Here is a 22,480-nt window from a genome sequence, read left to right as displayed (position 1 = left end):
GCTCACATGCTAACACAGCTTTCCACCAAACCCATAGTCATTCTGAACTACAGTGGTATGTTCCACACTGATAATGTGCTGACAGGGAAATGCGTGTTTACAAAGTTGATTAGGCCAGAAAGTTTCAAGAAACCAGCTTCTTAAAACCAGAACAGCTATGCAGGTGAAAGGTTTTACTCACCTATAACAGAAGCTTTAAAGGTATGTAGTTACTTACTCAAGGGCAGTTTGATAAGTTAATAACTATGTTTTGATTCTTTATTCCAGTTCACCTTTATGACAAAGCAGCTGTACACCTAGAATGTCTTTACATTCATTCTTGTCTGGAGAAACACATACTACACCACCCCCCCCCCCACCTTTTTCCTTTTGGGTTTGGTGTGTTTTGTTATTTCTTCCCTTCTTCACTTTATAAGCTCATCTTTGCCTCAGCCTGGAATGGTTTTTGTTTGGTTTCGGTACACATATACATATATGCCTATACATGTGTATATGTTCTAAATTACACCAGCTCCCTATAGACCAGTCATCAAAGTCCCAGCTCTCCTGTTACACTCTGTGTTTCCAGAAACAACCCTCTCCTGCAAGCAAGCCCACAAACCTGCTTTGATTTTACCCATTTTGAAGGATCTGGTTCTACAGCCTCCTTGTCTTCTTTGCTTCATATCCCCTACCCACATCACTCAGTCCTCTGCTTTGTATCCTCTTCCCGTGGAGTCAGCAACACCTGCACTGACTTTTTCCTTCCAGCTGTTTTCCTCTCCCATCCCATCAGCCAGGCTTTTCATTCACTGCTCAATAAAGCCGCAGGTTGTTCAGGGTGAGGGCTGTGTTGTTACTTACCATGGAGCCTGTGACTTTGAGCTCCTCTGGCATGCACAGGGCACAAGCTGGAGAGCTCTTCAGACGTGTGGAAATCCTCTTCCCTTTACCAAATCTGTGCACTTTCGAGAGCGTTTGCAGTGTTTGTTTTGCTAAGAAACTCCCAGCTCTTTCAGCCACTGGCCCAGCTCCAGGCAGCCAGGACAAAGGCACGAGCTCCATGGTGACCGGATTCCACCTCTGATCTCCAAGGAGACAGAAACCCCCCTGCAGTAGTGACAACAAACCAGCTGGGGAAAGAAAACACCGGGTAAGAAAATGTTTATCTCCTCTCAAAAGCTGCTCTGCATTGTGCTTCAACTGGATGGCCTAAACCTTTTAGTCCCTGCCCCTTTCCTCTGTTACTTCCAAATGTTTTGGCAAGACCCAAGGTAGCAACAGGAATAGGGAAGTGCAGGATGGTGGAGATGGATGTTGTGTCCACACTAATGGTCACCACAGCTCTGAAGCTGTCTGTGCTCCACAGCATTAACTCAGTTTTGCTGTACAATACTTTTCCTCCTTTTTTAAGCTGTCTCTTTCCTTCGTCCTCCCCTTACCTCCAGTCAAAGCCCAGAATTCACAAAGCCTGGTTCTTGGCATACTGTGTCACATGCCATGTGGTTTAAGGTCTGCATATGAATGAAAAACTTGGTTTGAGTTTAGTTTTAGACTAACATTTTGTATCTCTGGATACATTGCCATACAACCAGGCACCAGTAATGACTTTGGTGCTAATGTAATATAAATATTTCCCTTATTATGACATGAGGAGCCAGACTCCAAAAATGACATGCCTAAAATAATCCAGCAAATGCATGTCAAAACTCAAAGGATGAACCATTTCTCCAGGCACAAAGACTTTGTACCACAGGGTATCAGGGAATTATCAGCATCCTACAGATCTTCTATTTCATTCATAAATCTCTAAGTATGGGATAAGGTTACTCAGTTATTTTCAATGAGTGATACACCATTAAAATCTTACAAATCAATATGAAGCTCAATGTAACCCTTCATATTTTACTCACGTTTATAACACCAGATCTGTAGGAGAATTTAAAAGCAGAGGAAAAGGATTGCTTAAGGAATTATTTACAGCTTTATCACTTTTACAAGCTTTTTACCTGAAAATAATAGTAGTTCTTGTAGTTACAACACCACCACTTTGAGAAGGAATAATTAGCAAAGCTAATACATGCCTCTGTCAAAAGCCTCTCTCCAGGTTTCTTGTCAGCCCTTTTAGGCACTGGGAGCTGCTCTAAAGTCTCCCCAGAGCCTTCTCCAGGCTGAATCAACCTGTCTCGATAGCAGAGGTGCTCCAGCCCTCTGGTCATCTTTGTGGCCTCCTCTGAACTCACTCCAATAGACTCATCTTTTTTCTTCTCATCTCTGTGTGAAACAGGGGCTCCATGGCTCAGAATGGGGGAGAAGCATCAATGGCCAACTCCGCAAGTGATTCAAAGATGAGAAAAGTCATTGAAGATCTGACAAAGGGCCTGAAAGAACTCTGTAGGAGCCCCGAAGATGAGAAGAGCGAGAAGGCGTTGCTACAATCACACCTAGAACAGCATCACCTCATCTGTATGTTGAAGAAAAAAGCAGAGGATGCATGCAAACAATGCAAAGTCCTGAAGCAACAAAACGTGGAGCTGGAGAAACTGAGGAGAGAGGATGCTGCAAAGATGAAAGCCCAGACCCAGCAGATTCAGTGTTTGGAGTGGCGCTTCAAGGATCTGGCTGACAACCATGAAAAAATGATCCAGCTCAAGGACGAACACCGGGAACGGAACATGCAGCTGCAGGAGGAGAACAAGCGCCTGTGGCAGGAGAATCAAGTGCTCTTTGGTCAAGCTATGAAGGAGAAGGAAGCTGAAGTGCTCCAGCTTGCTGCCCAGGCCAGGAAGCTCTCAGAGCAGTTAGACTCCTTACAGGAGAAATGCGCTTATGAGACCTGCAGAGCGCAGGAGCGGGAAGAGGAGCTGCTGGAAGCTAAGAGCCAGCAAGCCAGTGCCTACGCCTGGGAGGTTGATTCCTTAAAGCACCAGCTGCAAGGCCTACAGGAGCAGCACCAACAAACCCTGGCGAAGGCAGAGCACGTGGAAAGCCAGCAGAAAGCCCAGGACAGCGAGTTGCGAGCCAGGCTGCAGAGGGCCAATGAGGAGAAAAAGCAGCTCGTGAACCTGGCCACGGAGAGAGGCAAAGCTCTGCAGGACAAGCAACAGGAAATTCAGCAGCTGTGGAAGAAGCTGGAGACGGCAGAGAAAGCCAAGCGGAAAGCAGGGAAGCGCGTGGTGAAAGAGGCAGCAGCAGCGGACAGTGAGCTGAAGGTGCAGGAGCTGCAGCGAGAGCTGGAAAGCAGCAAGCAGGCCTACAATGAACTCGCGCTGCACTTCAATGCCTACAGGAAGCACAGTGAGGATTTACTGGCGAAAGAGAAAGCGCTGAATGTCAAACTCCGTCATTTCGTTGCGTAACTACAGCTTTCTCAGTGCCTCTCATGGCACACCACTGCACGCTGTTCCCTTCCACGAGATCATCTGCTTCCTCTGTAATGCACTTGCTGGCTTAAAGCAGCCTACAAAGAGTTCTGTAGCCTGTTTCTTTGTTATGCGTTTATAGAAGTAAGAGCCGTTAAATCTGAACGGGGATGGTTGAACCAGTCAAACCTGAGACATGAGATTAGGGTGGAAAATGTACAGTACGAGTTTGATATATTTGGTCCTAACCTCTGCTCTATCATAATTTTCACTTTTTACAGTTAAAAGCACATTATTTTCCAAGATGGACAAAAGCTCAGCCCCTTTTGACCCTTTTGTATTTGATTCTTCCTTGAAGTTCAACAGAGGCTGGGCATGTAACAGGTAACACTGAGGCTCCAAGGAAGAAATCCCACTTAGCAGCATCTATGTATTAAAATTAAGAGGATGTGGACATGCTTGAGCAAGTCCAGAGGCCATGGAGATGCTGAGGGCTGAAGCAGCTCTGCTCTGGAGCCAGGCTGAGAGAGCTGGGCTGGTTCAGCATGGAGAAGGCTCCTTAAGGGGGAGATCTTAGAGCAGCTCCAGTGCCTAAAGGGGTTACAGGAAACCTGGAGAGGCCATAGGGACAGGACAAGGGGAATGGCTTTAACCTGCCAGAGGGGAGACTGAGATGATCTCTTAGGCAGAAGCTCTTCCCTGTGAGGGTGCTGAGGTGCTGGCACAGGGTGCCCAGAGAAGCTGTGGCTGCCCCATCCCTGGCAGTGTCCAAGGCCAGGTTGGACAGGGCTTGGAGCAATCTGCTCTAGTGGAAGGTGTCCCTGCCCATGGCAGGGGCATGGAACTGGATGAGCTTTAAGGTGCCTTTAAACGAAAACCATTCTGTGATTCTATACATGGTCATGATTCAGGAACTGAACCAAGCTGCACCATGGGAAGTTTAAACTGGATATTAAGAACAATTCCTTCCCTAAAGGGTGCTCAGGCATTGGAACAGGCTGCCCAGGGCAGTGCTGGCGTCACCGTCCCTGGAAGTGTTCAAAAACTGTGTAGGCAAGGCCTTTGGTGACATGGTTTAGCTGTGGCCTTGGCAGTGCTGGGGAATGGTTGGCCTTGATCTTAAAGGCCTTTTCCAACCTGATTGATTCTACAATCTCCAGATGAAACAGGCCCAGCTGCTGCAATCTCTCCTCATAAGCCTGGGACTGTCGTTGGCTGCTCTGTTTTCCCCAGCAGACATGCACCGGGGAGTGCCCGTTTCCCTCCCCTGAATACGAGAGTGCCTAAACCCTAAACATGAGCAGGGGCCAGCCTCTTGCTGTGACAGCCCCAACCCACCACAGCCCCACGGGCCACCCCCGTCCTGCCCTTGCTGGGGGCTGTGGGTGACAGAGCCGCCACATCCCCTCACACAGGGGCTCCCATTGCACAGGGGGTCCCATTGCACAGAACCTCCTCTCACACAGGGGCTCCTTTCACACCGGGGCTCCCATTGCACAGGGGCTCCTCTCACACTGCGGCTTCCATTGCAGGGGGGCTTCTCTCACACTGGCGCTCCTCTCACACTGGGGCTCCCCTCGCACTGGGGCTCCCCTCGCACTGGGGCTCCTCTCGCACAGGGGCTCTCCTCACACAGGGGCTCCTCTCACAGTGGGGCTCCCCTCGCACTGGGGCTCCCCTCGCACTGGGGCTCCTCTCACACCCGGGCTCCTCTCGCACCGGGGCTCCTCCTCACACAGGGGCTCCCCTCGCACTGGGGCTCCTCTCCCACACGGGCTCCCCTCGCACTGGGGCTCCTCTCACACAGGGGCTCCCCTCACACTGGGGCTCCTCTCACACACGGGCTCCCCTCGCACTGGGGCTCCCCTCGCACTGGGTCTCCTCTCACACAGGGGCTCTCCTCACACAGGGGCTCCTCTCGCACTGGGGCTCCTCTCGCACTGGGTCTCCTCTCACACAGGGGCTCTCCTCACACAGGGGCTCCTCTCGCACTGGGTCTCCTCTCACACTGGGGCTCCTCTCACACACGGGCTCCCCTCGCACTGGGGCTCCCCTCGCACTGGGTCTCCTCTCACACAGGGGCTCCTCTCACACAGGGGCTCCCCTCGCACTGGGGCTCCCCTCGCACTGGGGCTTCTCCTCACACAGGGACTCCCCTCGCACTGGGGCTCCCCTCGCACTGGGCCTCCTCTCGCACTGGGGCTCCCCTCGCACAGGGGCTCCCCTCGCACTGGGGCTCCCCTCGCACTGGGGCTCCCCTCGCACTGGGGCTCCTCTCGCACAGGGGCTCCTCTCCACACAGGGGCTCCCCTCGCACTGGGGCTCCTCCTCACACAGGGGCTCCCCTCACACTGGGGCTCTCCTCACACAGGGGCTCCTCTCGCACAGGGGCTCCCCTCACACTGGGGCTGCTCTCGCACAGGGGCTCCTCTCCACAAAGGGGCTCCCCTCGCACTGGGGCTCCTCTCACACTGGTGCTCCCCTCGCAGTGGGGCTCCCCTCACACAGGGGCTCCCCCCACACTGGGGCTCCTCCTCACACAGCGGCTCCCCTTCCAGCCGCCGCCTTCCCGCGCGCGGGCGCCGTCGCCAGGCCGCCCCCCCACCTCACAGCGGGCCGCTTCCCGACAGGCACCGCGGCGGGAGCGCCGGGCCGGGGCCGGGGCCGCTGCCGCTCTCGTCAGGCTCCTTCCCGTTGTGTCCCGCCCGCCGCCATGCGCCACAGCCTCACCCAGCTGCTGGCGGCTTCCTCCGGCGGAGCGAGCCCCTCGGGTGCCGTCTGGCCGCTAGCCGGCGCGGGGCAGGCCCCGAGAGGGCGGGATGGCGGCGGGGAAGGGGACCCGGGCCCAGCGCGGCCCAAACAACAGCAGCCGCCGCGGCGGGAGGAGAAGGAGCCCGAGGCACCCGGCGGCCCGCTGGAGGTGTGGGAGCAAGAGGACTGGTTCCCGGGCTTGGAGCTGGGAGACCTGCTGGAGGCGGCCCGGCCGGACTGGGACCTGGACGCGGAGCTGAGCGGCTGCTTCTGTGGGGAACCGGAGCCGCTGCCCCCGCCGGGCCCGGGCCAGCGGCCAGCGGCGGTCGGGCGGAGGAATGGCGGGGCTGGGAGCCGGCTGAAGGCGGCGGCGGCGGCGCGGCTGAACCGGCTGAAGAAGAAGCAGTACGTGCTTGGGCTGGAGAGCCGCCTTCAAGGCCTGGCTGCTGAGAACCGGCAGCTGCGGGACCGCAACCGCGGCTTGAGCCGCCGCCTGCGAGAGCTGGAGCGGGAGAGCAGCTACCTGCGGGCCGTGCTGGCTAACCAGAGCGCCCTAGGGCAGCTCCTGAGCCGCTTAGCCGGGATCCGCGCCGGCGGGCTGCAGCTCAGCACCAGCCTCTTCAGGGACACGGGCAGCCCGCGCCGCCATCACCACCAGCTCCAGCCTGCCGGCGAGAGCAGCGACCACGACTACGCCCTGCCCAGCTCCCGGCCTGCCAGCCTGGAGGAGGCGGCGGTGGTGACGGAGACGGAGGAGGAGTGGGCATCCCCCGGCGGGATCTGCCTCCACGTGGACCGGGATCAGGTGTCGGTGGAGTTCTGCTCCATCTGTGCTCGGCGGGCAGCGGCCTCCTTCAAAATGTAGGGTCAAGTACCTGCTGCAAGTACTCGTGGGGTGCTCCCCCCTATAACAGGGGCCTCGTGTCGCGGCGGAGGAAGCAGGCGATGGTGCGGAGGAAAAGGATCAATACAGTGGTGATGGGGTGGTAGTGGGGGATGTGCAGAGGAGGGGAGCCTGGCACATTAGTGGCCGTGGTAATGAAAGAAAGAAAGAAATATCTCTTGAACGTTGGGAGCCAGATGGTGGCCTTGGTTAAAGGTCGTGTAAAGCTGGCGTGTGGACGGTGGTGGTCTGAGGCTGTTTGGTGTAAGAGTCGTGCAGAGCTGCGTACAGCAGTGCGGTAATTGTCATGCAAACTGACCCGCGTACACACGCAGAGGTGCCGCCACCAGAGCCCGTTTTTTGCACCACTTGGGTGGAAAAGATCATGCCGACCTGATGCATGAAGGTGTGCTCGGTTCCACTTCGCAGTTGCCAGTAAAGATAACGCTGACTACCCGGTCTTTGAGTCAGATAATGTCTAGCCTGCTTTACCTGAGGAGCCGAAAATGCTTGCTTAGAAAACCAAAAACTTCATTAAGACATCGTCACTGGACAGACTTAAGAAAATAGTAATGATCGGCAAAAGAAAGCATGCATATGAAATTGTACTGCATCTCAGTTATACATTACTATTAAAACCTCTCTGACAGTTTCTCTTTTAGGTGCTTGCCCTGCCAGGCTCCGTTGTGTAGGGGTTAAAGAACAGTCGTTTTCCACCTCGCAACCTGGTAAGGATCAATATATTCCCATAATGCGGTATCAGACAGCTTGCTTTGCTTATGCCAGTCTCTTGTAATGGCTGGTTCAGGAAATGATTTCTCTGGTCCTTGGCCTACTCTGCCAAAATGTTTCTAGCACTGAATGAGAACTCATAGTTCAAATTACCATTGCATCATTCTGATTAGCTGTTTTCCTTTCTTAAATGAATATGCATGTAGTAGCCAATACATGTGCTACATTTGGAGTTATAAATGCTTGTCGTTTGAAATAGGAGTTTTGAACTAAGCAATGAACTGAAAAGGGGAAACATGCTAATAAGGGGGATGTGATATTAACAGCCTTTAAATGTAGGGTACTGTCCACAAAATGTAAGTAAAATGCATTTTTAAAAGGAGAGAATTTGTGACCTGTTCATTTCACGTCCTATCTAGTGTTAGGGATGCACGGTACCTTTAAAAAGCCCTTCCTTAGCTTGCTCTAATTCATGATGCAGAGTTTTGCCTGCTTAAACAGAACCCAGACACTGGTTTTAGCTGTACAGTGGAATCCTCATGTAGAGGAGTCACTTTTTTGCATGGACCTCTAACAGAATTGCGGTTTGGAGAATGCAGTGCACTGAAGTAACTCGTCACTTTAGCTTCCCTTAAGCCCATCTCTGTGCTCCTGCATACTCAGGTCCCCATGTTACTTCACAGTAGCTTTAAATTGTAAAGGTATTGCATGTATATGCATGTGCTTAATTTTACTGTAGAGTTCTTAATTCAGCCTCTTACAGTATCAAGAAATCTATCACTGGATAGAATTAAGCACAGTTTAGAGATGAGCAAACCTGTATCTTGAGGCTCATGATTTGAAAGATGCTCCATAATTAACTGGGATAGGAGGAAAAATAGTTTGACAAACAAACAGTAGTGTGTGTTTTCTTGTACTAGTCAGTGTTTCTCCCTATCACAAAAGACGAGTGGGTTGTTTTTTCAGTTGTATTCTAACGTTTAGGTTGTTTACATGTATGTCAGGTTGGGGGAAGAAGGACTGTGAAAATGATAATATGTAAAGTGAGGTTTCACAAAGAATACACTTTCCTAAACCACTTTCATTTATTTTCTTAAACAAAAAGATTCTATTTAGTGTTTCTGAAGTCTTGTTTCTTAAAGCCTTAAAAGTTGTGTTTAAGGCTGGAGTAGGAAGTGAAAGCGTTTTCTCCCAGTCATTTGCTGTATTGGTGCTAGACCCCATCAGGTGTTCGTGGGTATAAAAGGAGCCTGGTTTTTCTTTGTGAAACATCACTGTGTGATAAAGTATCTGTGTATTTAGCATCCTTGTTTTTCTTTATGCTAAAGTGGATTCAGCTGTGTTGGGGCAGAAGAGACGGGACCAGCTGCTGGCCACATTTCCTGCTTTATTTTAAAAGGTAGTATAAGAAATGAGAATAAAGAGGTAACAGGGCTTTTGCTGTCTTTGGCTAAACAAAAACAAACGAGGTTGAATGCTGTGATCATTTACTGCCATCCAAGATGTTTTCTATAAAAGCCAGTATCCTATCAAACAGGTTTTACTCCACTGTGTGCAAAATTCCATCTGGTCAGGGTGTACTGCCAGCACAAAAGAGACTTAGTGAGATACATGTTCCCTTATACCTCAGTGGTAGCATCAGTGGGACTGTGCAATCAGTCCTGAATTGTATAATCCTGTTGTAATGGATGGGTTACACCAGTGCCACAAGAATCAGAGTTACCCACTGAAACCTGAACTGGCTGATAGATGGAAGGGAAATAATGGAGCTAGATTCAGCCTGGGCTCAGTCTGCCAAGCTCAAGCTTCAGGAACGTGCTTAGTTCTAAAGTTTAACATGCTTGATGAAAAGAGAAACGCTCATGTAGCAAGTATGAGATGTTCCAGTGGCATTTTTACAGTTACTTCAGCCAAGAAGTGGGGTTTGAGTTAACTGAAATATGCATTCTTTCTTTCTGCATCGCTGCTAAGTGGTAGGAGTCAGGGCCATAGTTCTGGTCTCTGTTGTGAACCTGCACATGGCTCACAGACACTACACATGTGCTGTGTCTGAGAGTAGCTGATGTTCTGACATGCAAAATGGTGTATACTGGTACAAGAGCAAGGGCAAGTGCCCAGGAAGTAAGTGGCTGCAGGCATTTCTAGTGCCTACTGAATCATATTTAAACCAAATAGAGGGGAGGAAGTTATTTGAAACTCTTAACCAACTGTACTATCTGTATGGTGTGTTATTAATGTAGCTTTTTGAAGTGAAAGCCTTGAAATGACATAACTTAATACTTGAAAAATATATTGTAAATGTTTCTTTGTAATTATGTGCCATCCAGATAAGAATACAAGATCGTAATAAAATCAGACTTGTTGATCTTTAAATGTATGGGCTCAAATGTGTTTTTCATCTTCTCATCAATGCCTTGCTTTAATTGAGTGGTTCATTACACACAGTGGGAAAACAGGAAGGGGAAAGTGCTGTTGTTGCTGTCTGTGTGAGTTGTCAGTTGGAAAACAAGATAAAGTGGATGTGGGTATGTAGGGGAAAACAGTTCTTACTCATCTGTCTGTCAAATTAATGTTGTGGTGAGGATGAAACAAAGGTGTGTTATTCCTTGAACTGAAGAGCTGTGCTTCATGGAATCACCGCTCCTTGTTTATTACAATTGTTTTTCTTTCTTCATAATTTATTAATGTGGGTATGTTTGATCAATAAACCATGGAGGACTAGAACAGTTACATAAAAGCTTCTGTGGTCTATTGCATCTTCCTCCTCTGCCCCATTTTTAGGTTCAGAAGTTTGATGGCTGGTTAATATTACGTTGTTAAACCAGAATCCTTCATCAAATTATTTCCACGCTGAGCACTAGAGTGTAGCAAAAGGTTTGAGGGTGCTGGAAGGACAGCTTCAAGCTCCAGAGTGAGGCATGTGCTGTGCTCTTTGATTTCTTCTCATCTTCAACACTTTGTAGAGCACAGTTTAAAACAGCCTGTTGGTTTTTGGGCCCCAGGTAGTGCTAGTGTTGTGTGTTCACTGTTCTAGTGACAGTGGTCTGCAGCTTGATAAAATGGAACAATTGACAAAAAATATTACTTAAGAACAGGAAAGCATTGCAGTGTGCTCTGCCTTTTGGCTTCCAGTTGTACAAATTACCTTGTTGAGGGATGAAATGTGTGTGGGTGTTAAACTGTATGTTCCATAGCTTCAAGTGCCACCACTGTTAAGCCACTGTCCTCTTCTGGTGTTCCTCCACACCACGGTTGCTTGAAGACTGTTTAGTATTTAAATAGGAAGCAATTTCATGCTCAGTTCTCTGTTAGTCCTCTACAGTTTGATTCCAGAGCTGTGACTTGTAGTAGCAATCTAAATTAACATAATCTAAATTAACTTCTCTCTCTTTCCTCTGAAGAGCTTAGCAGCATCTGGGAGGAAAAAACAAATAGTGTTCCTGCAGTCTCTGCCTGCCTGGAGAGACAGTGTCAAAGGAAACATAGGGAACCACATTCCAGCACTTGGCATCACTCGGTACTTCCCGAGTCTTGGGTTTCTCATGCCTCTCGTGTGTCAGTGACAATAGATAATGGTCCGTGGTGAAACACACAAAAATAGAACAGTACTGTTTGGCACGAGTTGTGGGAAAATAACTTTGAAAATAGGGGAGTTAACACTGCTGTTAGCAAAAGGGAGTCTCATACCAGTTGCAAGACATGGAGATAATGATCCACGGTGGCTCCTTCCCGAAAATCCCCTAGAAGTCCTGACCCCCCCGGAGACCCTTTTTGTATAGCTGGCTATTGCTTCCAATGTACGCTGTCCCCCTGCGTCGGAATGAGTGTGCAATTTTGCTGGTATAAAAGCCCAAGCTTCATGCAGCAAGAGGAGGCAGAATCTCATCACCCAGGTCAACGTTGCCTCCACTGGGACGCCTGCTAAGGTTGAGCCTGCCACCTTGCACTGTGATGACATCTCTCGGAGCTGGTTTCCTGATTGTCTTCACATGGTCTTTGGTAAGATAAACATTCACTGAAAATATCCATCTTTCTTTTACCCTTTGCCAGATCTTTCTCCCTATCTTTTCCTATAATGATAAACTGGTTGTTTTTTTACCTATTGTGCCTCGCCTCTCTCTCAACCTGGAATACCCGAACTCCAGAATACTCTCATCAAAATCATAGAATGGACTTGGTTGGAAGGGAACTTAAAGCTCATCCAGTTCCCATCCACAGGCAGGGACACCTTCCACTAGAGCAGGCTGCTCCAAGCCCCTGTGTCCAACCTGGCCTTGAACACTGCCATGGATGGGGCAGCCACAGCTTGTGCCAGCACCCTCACAGGGAAGAGCTTCTTCCTAATATTTGATCTTTTTTGTAAATGTAGTGATACTTAAAAACTGAAGTTCTATGGAGTTTGTAGTTAAAGAGAATCGATGTCAGTGGGATTGTATTTGCTGTTGGGCTGTAAATGTCTGGAGGATACATTTGGTGTGGGATCTGCTTAAATGGGCTTCGTGGTTGAAGAACATCCTGTGTGAAATTGCATATTGCCAGTAGCTGATTCTACCGTTTTTCACCCAGTTTAAGTGTGATGTGTGTGGATCTGGAGAAATAATTGTGCCTTGGTCATTAGAAGGATGCCAGGAACTGGGCTAAGACAGGGGCAGGGAGAGGAAGGAGTCAGCTACAGGGCAATAGATCATAACATTGAGATTCAGCATAAAAAAATGGTCCATAGGGAAGATGAAATTGGTTCTTTTTTAGTATTTCTGGTGCTCTGTTGATTCCTCTCTGTGGCCAGTCTGAGTGTGCTTCTGGCTGTAGTTCAGATGGCAAGCAAGATAAACACCATCCCTAAAGGCTGCTCTCCTAAGAACACCATAGAAGCTATTGCTGTCACATGCAAGCCTATAGGGGATTGTTTCTACTGAAAGGGATACAACCATGCAAGGGATACAACCATGCTCCATCCCTGAGTGTTCAAGACCAGGCTGGACAGAGCCTTGGGTGACATGGTTTAGTGTGAGGTGTCCCTGCCCATGGCAGGGGGGTTGGAACTTGATGATCTTAAGGTCCTTTCCAACCCTAACTATTCTATAATTCTATGCAACAAAATGACACAACGTAAACCTGTTGTAACTGATTTCAAACAGAAGGCAATGTTTGCAAGTTGTGACAGTAGGAGGCAAAAGCCAGGTAAAAGCTGGTCCTTTGACTCTGGAGAGCTGTATGTGGTATGCTGTACCCTGCCTATGAAGTGGGTAGCGGGTGTTTCCATGAGGACACTCCTTATGCATGCATGCACACATACAACAGAACTCACTGATGGCACCTGAGTGTCCTGCTGGATTTTGAAACAGTTGCAGTCTTACACTTAATTTGCGAACCCCCAGTTTAATGAGAAGCACAGGCTATAACTGCAACTGTTGCCTCCTCTAAACACAACACTAAGGAGTACATAGCTCATCCCTGACATCGCCAATGCCAACACTTAGAATACGTATCTACAATGCGCATATTCATCAGTTACACTGGAAACAGTTATCAGGCTTTGCAACTTCCTAAAAACATTAAGAAATGGGATTATTTTTCTTGTTCCTTCACCTTTCACCCTAAGAAATTAATATCTAAAAAAATGTGGTTTGTCCAAGTTGGACCATTAAATACCAGAACATGCATTTTGATTACAGAGAATAACTATCACTTGAATTGATACCAAAATGAAAGCAGCCCATGGAATGAAGATGGTTTTTGAACCTCCTACTTTAAAAAGCACCAGGATCTGTTTGCCGTGTCTTAACTGCATGTTGTCAAACACTCGCAATAACCACCAAGCCATTCATTTTCATTCTTAAAGATAGTACTGCAGAGTAAAAGTTTGATTTTATGTTTTTACTATCACAGGTAAGTGGTTCTGTTGGCTGATGACTTCAGGAGATAACAGTAATTCACGGCCTCGTAAACCACTCGCTCTGTGAGGATCTCTAACACGGGTTAGAGGTACGGACAAGATCGATCCTTAGATGCAGACCAGTATTGGAACACTGCATGATACAGTGAGATTGTGAACTAGGGAAAGCTAAACTAACTTCAGATCATGGGTATGGTGGAGGCTGTGTGCCTTTGCTGCTTCCCTGTACAAATCAGGCTGCTACTCCTGATCATAGAGAAACAGCACATGGTTACTCTGAACCACTTGCATCTTAATGTGAGAAGTAGTTTTACAGGCAGCACCTGCTCTCTGAGGCAGTCTCAACATAATTCCCTGCTTTGGGAAAAGGCTAATTCCAAGGCAAACTGGTCACAAGGACAAAGCATATTCCAATCAGGCTTTTTTTGGTTGCTTGATAGAGATGCTGAGAGCTCAACATGAGCATCACGCCTGAATGCTGTGGCAACAGTTCTGTACAATGCGACCTGTGTCACCTTGATGGAGTGATCACGTGAGGAAAAGTCTGTGCTAGCAGAGTGGAATAAAGCTGAGGGAGAAAAATACTTGGATTTTGAGGAATCACAGAATGGTTTGGGTTGGAATGGACCTTAAAGCTCATCCAGTTCCAAACCCCTGCCACAGACAGTGACACCTTCCACTAGAGCAGCTTGCTCCAAGCCCCTGTGTCCAACCTGGCCTTGAACACTGCCAGGGATGGGGCAGCCACAGCTTCTCTGGGCACCCTGTGCCAGCACCTCAGCACCCTCATAGTAGAGAACTTCTGCCCAATGTCTAACCTAAATCTGCCTCTGCCAGGTTAAATCCATTCCCCCCTTGTCCTGTCATTACAGGCCCTTGTAAAAAGTCCCCCTTCAGAAAGACCTTGCCTTGCACCCCTCCTTTTCTTTTTTAATGACTGTGGTTTGCATTATGAAGAAAAACACCTTTTGCAATAATACTCATTTATACAGCTGCTAAAAGATGCAGCACCACGTTAAAGCCAAACACCAAGCAGGCAACATGAACACTTTTTTCCCCATTCCCAAAGAAAACCACCCATCCTCATAAAGCAGTTACTCAGATATACAATCTAAGCTGGACATAACGAAAAACTTAACTTGCATTTAAGTTCCCAACCAAGAATGTGATGGCTGAGTCTTACCTTTGGTTTTCTACTAAAAAAGACAGGAAGCAACAACTTCTTGCTTTGTTTATTATGATTACTTATCCAAGGCAACTGAAAAGCTGCTTAACTTCATCCTTGTAACTCTTCAGGATCCCTGCTAGAGTTTATCTGCTGCAGTATTTTGACATATATTCCATGATGTTTACTGGCAAGATACAATCCAGTCAGAGCCTGTACAAGTACACCCAAGCTCATCTTTCTAAAGACAGGCTGAGAAATGCTGAGCCAGAAGCGCAAGAGATTTTCCTTCCCTGGCAAGGGTGATGAAGAATACCTAAACAGCAAAAACAGGGGGAAAAACTCCATTTCCATCTTTTTTCCATCCAAAATGTCAAGAATTAACATTAAAAATCTAGAGGCAGAAATTAATTCTCTCCTATGTTAAATTCACCTGGTGGTACTGAGCTCTCTGGATACAGGCTATGAAACACCCTAACTACAAACTGGCATCTCACCATCTCCTTGCTATGCTCTGACCCAATCTGGAGTTACTCCTGCAGGAAGGAGATGGGCTTTGCTCAGGATCTGTGAAGCCTCGTGGCCATCCAGAAAGGCCTAGCAGGATGGCAAATACAGTTTCCCAGGCACATCGTGGGTCACTTGTAAGGTTCCAGCTAAACATGAGTGCTTGGCAGTCTATCAGTCTGCAGATCTTGTTTCACTTGGGAGGCTTGGTGAGCTCTTAATGAACTTTACCTTGTAATTAGATGACCTTAGTGTAAATCCCTTCCTGTGTACTAAAACCCTACAGGAAGACAGGTGTGCACAGGCTAAACATCCAGATTTTAAACTGAACTAAAGATCTGACCAACAGACACATTTCACTAATTGCAGGTTGATGACGTACCTGGCTGCAAGGCTTCCGTTCAAGGGGATAGCCAGGAAAATAGGGTAGAGTCCACCCACAACAGCCCCCACCAGTCCTCCTCTGACCACAGCACAGACCTCACAGTTCAGCTCACCTGCACGACAAACAGTGTTTCATTGTCAACAGCCACATGGCTCCACCACACAGGATCACAGAAAGGTTTGGTTGGAAAGGACCTTAAAGCTCATCCAGTTCCAACCCCCTGCCATGGTCATGGACACCTTCCACTAGAGCAGGCTGCTCCAAGCCCCATCCAACCTGGCCTTGAACACTGCAGGGATGGGGCAGCCACAGCTTCTCTGGGCACTCTGTGCCAGCGCCTCAGCACCCTCACAGAGAAGAACTTCTTCCTGATATCTAATCTATATGCTGCATGCAACACTATGGAAACACACTAGACAGGAGTGGCCAAGCTGTACAGGTACATAAGATGCTCTGAAAAGACTCTTCCTTTTGCAAATGTATCACTTTCATTCCAACCCATGAAGAATTTATCACTCTAAAGATGACCTTCAAATGAAATCATACAGATGGGAAAACCTGAACTGCTTGGTTGTAGTCCCTTTTACACCATCTTTAGCAAAAATGCTAAAGGTAAGTGATGTGTATCAGAATTTAATAAACACATATAAACAAACGTATGTATTTCCTTTCCCACTCAACTTGAAGAGCTCACTGCTGCCCAATGCATTAGATAAACTGTTTTTCAACCCCTGCTTTACAAACAGAGGCATTTCAAGACCACAACAGTTCAAGATCGCTGTTCTGCAGAGGAAAACCTCCTGTGGGGTTTCACTGCATACAGAAAGAAAAGCCCTTTTGAAAACAAGGAATAACAATGAGGTTTTTACCTGAAAATAAAGGCTGACGCACAAATATTTCATAAACTGCTGCTGTTGAAATAAATGGCAGCACGGCCATTGGCAATGCAGTTATAATGGCAGCTCTTCGGACATGTAGGATGTTCCTGAAGAAGTTATTTCCTGCCAAGCCACATAAGCTTGCGTTTGCTGCTAGGAAGTATGATCCATGATTGCACAGATTCCTGTGAAAGAAGGAAAGCTGCTTCAGCAATTAAAAACTGTAAAGAAGTTTGGTTTACTCAGTGCCACAATTCACCTCTAAGTATTCTGCATAAGGTAAGAGATGTAAATCTCTCCCTGGTACAAACCGCAGAGCAGCTACTTTCAAAGGCACCCAGTAGTGCGTCTTTCACTACATGCCTGGGTTTACACACACCTCAAGAATAAAGTCACAGAAAGGCTGAGAAGCCTTCTCTATAGGTTTTATTTCTTATAGCTAATGGAAACGTCATGAAATTTGCTCTCCCAATGAGCCTGTTTCATCAATATTGAAATATAAGGATAATCTGTTCTGAAAAGAAATGAGAAAACCAGATATATGTTTTTTATAAGCCTTGTTTCCAGTCTGCTTACCCACAAGTAGAAATTTAGTATGAACAGAAGAGCTTTGAGAACAGATCAGTGGACCACTACGGCCACTGAGATCTTCCAGTGATGATCTAAGCAGCTCCTGCTGGATCCCTGATAGTCATCCTAAAGCTGAGAGGCTGCAAGCCTTCCTCACATGCATGGAGCACCTGCATTGAAAGGCCTATGTTGCCAGGAGGTTACACCAGTTAAAGGCTACAGAAGTCCAGCATTCTGACCTGGAGTTTCTCCTTTCCTTCAATTACAGAGGGACCAGGTTCTGTTATCTACTATGTTTTTAACATAGAGTTTAGAGCAGCTATTCCTGTTGCTATCTCTAATAAGGTGAAAGCAGAATAGAACAAAGTCTGCTCAGACACAGTCAGCATTTAATGTCGACAAACAGTTCCCATTTGAGTACATTCCATCACAGCAGGAGCGAGGGAATGGGAACACGTGCCTGCTTCACAAGCCTGATGAGCAGTTTGTGACTGATTTCATTTGACTTGCAGAAGGAAGGAGTGTGTTATCTTTAGATTATACCTGGCACAGTTGGTTATTAGTGGAAATAACTCTTTGCTTTAGGTTTGCACAAGTCTGAAATGCCTGGAATGAGAAGCACTGCCAGGCAAAGCGAGGAACTGGAAGGTTGTGCCTATAGTATGTTAAAATGTGTTTTAAAGATGTTCCATAAGTTGGATTTAGCAGTAAACCCCCAAAGAAAACAAAATGCCTACGCAGTCACACAATTCATATGAGGCCAAATGTCATATGAATTTGCTAAATTATCAAATGTGACAATCTCTAAACCAGTTTGTAACTAAAATCCATGCTTTTTAAAAACCCATTCACTTGAAATTCTTCTACATTTTCACATGTACAATAATATCAAGCAATGACCATAGAGCTCTAATCACAGAAAGAGGACTTTAGAATGTAGGTGCTAATCGTGTCAAACCAAAAAGATTAGTAACACCAGACAGCAATGACACCAACTAGTCCCATTTTGAACATGAAAATACTTTCATTCAAACATGAAAATGAGCCACTAACAATTCAGTTTGGATGTGATATGGCACAAGAGCGTCACTGGTCAGGTATTGCTCTTGTTCTTATTTAGGAGCTATGTTTTTTTTTGTGTGTTTTCTTGTTTGCTTAAAAAAGAACTCTGCTTTTCAAATCACAGGTCTCCCAATACCAGGGTCATTCACAGAATGGCCCCAGGGTATGGTGTCTGCAGCCCAGCCATTGCATCCTGTTGGTATGTTTCCAATCCCAGGCAGGGAAATACATCTGTGCGTAGACATAAATGTGGAGGAGTGAGATTAAAATTTAGCAACGTGTTTAAGAAGCCAAAATAGAGCAAATTAATGTACCCAGGACCAACAGAATCTGCTACACTGAACCAAAGGAAAGAAAGGGATGACGGAAGGGCTGGGGTTTGGGGGTCTCGTTTGTTTGCAGTACTAGCTCCATAGTGCTAAAACCAAGAGCTTTGGCAAGCAGGCACTCTCTCAGCCTAACTGCAGCATGCTCCCTCTTCTCTTCCAGCCACAGCAAGCTCCCCTCTGGATATACAAACTTTTAAGTCCTGCCAGGGCAGTTCAAGTAAAGGCACACGTCCCTGGCAGTGATTTCATTCCAAGGCCTAGGCTACAAAGAAGATGGAGACCCCCTTTTTACAAGGAATCACAGGGCCAGGTTGGACAGGGCTTGGAGCAACCTGCCCTAGTGGAAGGTGTCCCTGCCCGTGGCAGGGGTTGGAATTGGATGAGCTTTAAGGCTCCTTCTAACATTCTGTTAAAAGATGAGGGGTGAGGGACAGAAGGTACTCCTGGGGAGGTTCCAACTGGACAGAAGAGGAAAGTTTTCTCCAAAGAGAACAATCAGCCATTGGAATAATCTCCCCAGGAAGTGGTGGATTCCCAGCACTGAACACTATTAAGATTTGGCTAGACAGGGTGCTGGGACATCCACTGTAGGTCATGCTTCGCCTAGAAAAGTGGAACCAGATGGTCCTTGAGGTCCCTTCCAACCTGGCATTCCATGAGTCTATGATACCACATGTTCTCTCAAGATCTTACCACACCATCACTATGGTACCTGCTTCCCCCTTGTCTTCCCAGCTCTTCTGGGGAAGAAGTGCTGTAAGGTGAATGTGAGGGGGCAGAACCTACACAAAGCTGCACCACTGACTGTGACAGGAGGGATAAAGCCTTGGCAGTTTTCTCTCTCACCTGTATGGACAGGCCCTGTGTTACTACCAGCACATTGCTTAGCCAACAATTTAGTCCTATTAAAAAATAAATAAATAAAAGAAGCTTCTGATTACTCTTATTCACACAGAATTCATCCAAGATGATACAGACGTGCAAACAGCTCCTTACAGGACCAGCTCAGCTCCAACAAGGTGCAATGCGGTATCACAAAGCATAGAGAGGTGGTTTGTGAGGCCCTGAGGGCAGTCAGTGAATTTTATCCTGCACAGAGCCCTGCTGGTGAGCGCACACGACTCCAGCTGACCCATCCATCACAATCGCCTGGACACCTGGGTCTCACCTTCCTGGAACAGGGAGCAGCACAGAATGAAATGCACACACTGGCAGGTTGATGCTCCCTCAGCTCTGGCCTCAAGCCAGCCCTGCTGGAGCCAAGATGACTCCTGCAGAATCACAACAGGACCTGCCTTACGTATTAGCTCAAGCACAGCACTGTGTGAAAACTCAGAGCCAGCTCAGGATCAGCCATCCCAGATCCTTAAGCCTTGAGGAGCACGTGCCAGAAACCAGCTGAGCAGCACCAGAGGTAACAGTGAAGTGACCGTATTTAGAAACCACAAACCAAGTTTGCTGCTCTGGGCAGTAACGAGCATCTTCACCATCAAATATTTTTGTAACTGCAAGGCAGATTTGCAGTTCAAGAGTAAGGGGAAAGAAAAGCCTCCAAAAGACTTGAAATGTTCGATTTATTTTACCAGCACTTACTGATCTGCTTTAGGAAGCTCATTGAATATCTTTTGTATGAGTTCCATCCGCTGAAATCTTTCCAAATATAGTCTATGCTGTGGAGCATCTAGTTCAAGAAACTCTCTTCCTGTCATCTTGAAGTCCTGGATCATAAAGAACAAACCAATGGAATCAAAGTTATACAGCCCCAGTATGTAGCCAATAAACATTTAGACTCTGTTGCTACTATGCAACCACAAAAATGCATTTTCCATGGCAGTTTTCGGACAGGAAGGGCACAACCCAGCCACAGAAATCTGAGATGTTTATAACTACAGAAACCCCAACAAACTGCTTGCTTCAATGATGTTGCAGCTGCGTTTTGACAATTGCTCCAAGCCAACTTCAGTGCTTGCTATCTCACCCTCTAAATACTCCTGCGTGGGCACCTCCAGCCCTGCAGCCAAACAACAGCTTGGATGGGGAAACACAGATGAAAATTGCTCAGAGGAATGACAGGCAGTGTACTTATTTCCAGCTGGATCACCTTTTGACACTACAATCCCCAATGCCTGCAGCACAAGGGAGGACATTAACTGTACAATGGCTTTGGCAATACCCCAGGTTTAAATTGACTTAACTGTCAAATAGAACCATATTAAAAAGGAATAGAAATATATACTTCTTGTAAGGATTTAAAGAAATCATGAAGCTATCTTCTGATTTTATATTCCACAAATAAGACTTTCCCCCCCCCCCATTTAGCCAGAGAAGTGTATCAAGTCAGAAACCATACAGTTGTATTGGGTTTGTGTGGTGAGTTTTAGGTAGTAAGGGGTCTAAAGGGTGGCTTCTGTTAGAAGCTGCCAGAAGCTTTCCCCACATCCAACAGAGCCAATGCAGCTGGATCCAAGATGGACACACCTCTGGCCAAGGCTGAGCTCCCCAGTGATGGTGGTAGCAGATCTGGGAGAACATGGTTAAGAAGGGAAAAACCCTGCTGCACAACCACAGCCATTAAATAGAAGTGAGAATGTGAGAGCAACAGGCCTGCAGACACCAATGTCAGTGCAGAAGGAGGCAGGAGGTGCTGCTGGCACTGAGCAGAGGTTCCCCTGCAGCCCCTGGTTCAGCCCATGGTGAGGCAGTTGTGCCCCTGCAGCCCATGGAGGTCCATGGTGGAGCAGATCTCCACCTGCAGCCATGAAGACTCAAGCTGCAGAAGTTTATGGAGGACTATGTCCTGTGGGAGGGACCCCACACTGGAGCATGGGAAGAGCATGAGGAGTCCTCCTCTGAGGAGGAAGGAGCAGCAGAAACAACATGTGATGAACTGATCACAATCATCATTCCCCTGCACTACTCAGGGGGAGGAGGCAGAATTAGGTAGGGAGTACAGCTGAACCTGGAAAGAAGAGAGGGGTGTGGTGGGGGAAGGTGCTTTAAGATTTAGTTTTACTTCTCATTACCCCACTCTGATATAATTGGCAATAATTAACTTCCCCGAGTTGAGTCCGTTTTGTCTGCAATGGTAACTGCTGATCTCCCTGTCCTTATCTTGATCCATGAGCTTTCAACCTTACTTCCTCCCCTTACCCTGTTGATGGAGGCAGAGCAGCCCGTCGGGCACCTGGCAGCCAGCTGAAGGGAACCCACCACAAGAGCTCCTCATTAAACCCGGTATTTAGCGATTCAGATGCTTTCTCCCAGAGAAAAGCTTCCCAGACTTACTTCACTAGACCTTTAGCTTCCTTTATGACTTGAAGGCCGATCTGTAGGATGGTGCTCGCTTCGATCTGGGCTCGGCGGGCTGCTGGAGCAGAGGAACTACCCCGTCTTGAGGCCGTGTCTAGTGGCAAGTGTCCAAACGCGTCCTTCAGGTAAACCACCACCATTGCCAGGGCGCTGTAACTACCCACAGTGAACCTATGACCCTCCCTGTTCCCTTCACAAGCCTGTAAAGCAGCTGGAGGTCCCCAAACCCCGGTTACACCATGAGGCCGCGGCTCACCCCCAGGCTTTAAACCCCACCGAAAGCCGTTAGGAGCCGTTAACGACCGTTACAAACGTCCGTTAACCCCCTCAGCACCACACCCTCACCGCGTTTGTCCTCACGGCCTTGCCGCCGGGGCCAGGCTCCGACCCGCACGACCTTGCGCTGTCCCCATCACACACAGCCCCACCGGCGGCTCGGCTCTTCTCTTCCCGTCCCCTCTCCTCCTCTTCCTTTCCCATTCCTGCTCTTACCAAGCCGGTCCCGCCGGGAAGGCCCCACCACCTACAACATGTCTCCGCCCACCTCACACTCTCCTCCTGGACGCCGCCATCTTGCCTGCTCACATGACCCAGCGCTTCAGAAGACACCTTTGATTGGGTGTTCCCCACCGGCCCAGCATGGCGGGTTCCAATTGGCCGCAAGCCGACGGG

At 47.9% G+C, this 22,480-nt stretch overlaps 3 protein-coding genes across 9 annotated transcripts; 2 read left to right on the top strand and 1 right to left on the bottom strand.

Annotated features, from left to right (window-relative positions):
* The first annotated feature begins 966 nt into the window (after nucleotides 1-966).
* Nucleotides 967-3,743, top strand: CCDC89 (coiled-coil domain containing 89). Its single transcript, XM_057396763.1, has 2 exons — nucleotides 967-1,132; nucleotides 2,267-3,743. Exon 2 carries the CDS (start codon nucleotides 2,274-2,276, stop codon nucleotides 3,336-3,338), a length of 1,065 nt encoding a protein of 354 aa, XP_057252746.1. The 5' UTR covers nucleotides 967-1,132; nucleotides 2,267-2,273; the 3' UTR covers nucleotides 3,339-3,743.
* Nucleotides 3,744-5,971: 2,228 nt separating this feature from the next.
* Nucleotides 5,972-10,080, top strand: CREBZF (CREB/ATF bZIP transcription factor). 4 transcript variants are annotated; one of them, XR_008970545.1, is made up of 3 exons: nucleotides 5,972-7,040; nucleotides 7,626-7,703; nucleotides 9,036-10,080. XR_008970545.1 is itself a non-coding variant. In XM_057396765.1 (3 exons), exons 1-2 carry the CDS (start codon nucleotides 6,055-6,057, stop codon nucleotides 7,672-7,674), a joined length of 948 nt encoding a protein of 315 aa, XP_057252748.1. In that variant the 5' UTR covers nucleotides 5,972-6,054; the 3' UTR covers nucleotides 7,675-7,703; nucleotides 9,036-10,080. The 4 variants fall into 4 exon arrangements, 2 of the variants coding, with proteins under 2 accessions (XP_057252748.1, XP_057252747.1); XM_057396765.1 differs by having other exon boundaries at nucleotides 5,972-6,953; XR_008970544.1 differs by having other exon boundaries at nucleotides 7,626-10,080.
* Nucleotides 10,081-14,821: 4,741 nt separating this feature from the next.
* LOC130592440 (transmembrane protein 126A-like) lies at nucleotides 14,822-22,459 on the bottom strand. 4 transcript variants are annotated; one of them, XM_057396770.1, is made up of 5 exons: nucleotides 22,353-22,459; nucleotides 20,093-20,217; nucleotides 16,530-16,723; nucleotides 15,658-15,772; nucleotides 14,822-15,084 (listed from the first exon to the last, which is right to left on the bottom strand). In XM_057396770.1, the coding sequence occupies exons 2-5, from the start codon at nucleotides 20,206-20,208 to the stop codon at nucleotides 14,880-14,882; spliced, it is 630 nt and encodes a 209-aa protein (XP_057252753.1). In that variant the 5' UTR covers nucleotides 20,209-20,217; nucleotides 22,353-22,459; the 3' UTR covers nucleotides 14,822-14,879. The 4 variants fall into 4 exon arrangements, with proteins under 4 accessions (XP_057252753.1, XP_057252750.1, XP_057252751.1 ...); XM_057396767.1 differs by having other exon boundaries at nucleotides 22,301-22,383; XM_057396768.1 differs by lacking the exon at nucleotides 22,353-22,459 and adding an exon at nucleotides 22,154-22,239.
* Between the last annotated feature and the right edge of the window lie 21 nt (nucleotides 22,460-22,480).

The sequence above is a fragment of the Pezoporus wallicus genome, unplaced genomic scaffold (assembly GCF_028554395.1).
Source record: "Pezoporus wallicus isolate ANWC-B61680 ecotype Strahan unplaced genomic scaffold, APGP_CSIRO_Pwel_v1 contig_13458, whole genome shotgun sequence".
NCBI classification, from domain to species: domain Eukaryota; kingdom Metazoa; phylum Chordata; class Aves; order Psittaciformes; family Psittacidae; genus Pezoporus; species Pezoporus wallicus.
The sequence above is the reverse complement of the archived record's forward strand: the minus strand, read 5'-3'. Positions and strand labels throughout refer to the sequence as shown.

What these genes read in the sequence shown, in the direction of transcription:
- CCDC89 (XM_057396763.1), top strand. Translation starts at nt 2,274, where the DNA reads ATGGCTCAGAATGGGGGAGAAGCATCAATGGCCAACTCCGCAAGTGAT.
- CREBZF (XM_057396765.1), top strand. Translation starts at nt 6,055, where the DNA reads ATGCGCCACAGCCTCACCCAGCTGCTGGCGGCTTCCTCCGGCGGAGCG. An exon ending in GCAGCGGCCTCCTTCAAAAT is followed by an intron (nt 6,954 to 7,625) that starts GTAGGGTCAAGT and finishes CCTCTCTGACAG; the next exon opens with TTTCTCTTTTAGGTGCTTGC.
- LOC130592440 (XM_057396770.1), bottom strand. Translation starts at nt 20,208, where the DNA reads ATGACAGGAAGAGAGTTTCTTGAACTAGATGCTCCACAGCATAGACTA. An exon ending in GAGCTTCCTAAAGCAGATCA is followed by an intron (nt 16,724 to 20,092) that starts GTAAGTGCTGGT and finishes CTTCTTTCACAG; the next exon opens with GAATCTGTGCAATCATGGAT. An exon ending in AACGGAAGCCTTGCAGCCAG is followed by an intron (nt 15,085 to 15,657) that starts GTACGTCATCAA and finishes TTTGCTGTTTAG; the next exon opens with GTATTCTTCATCACCCTTGC.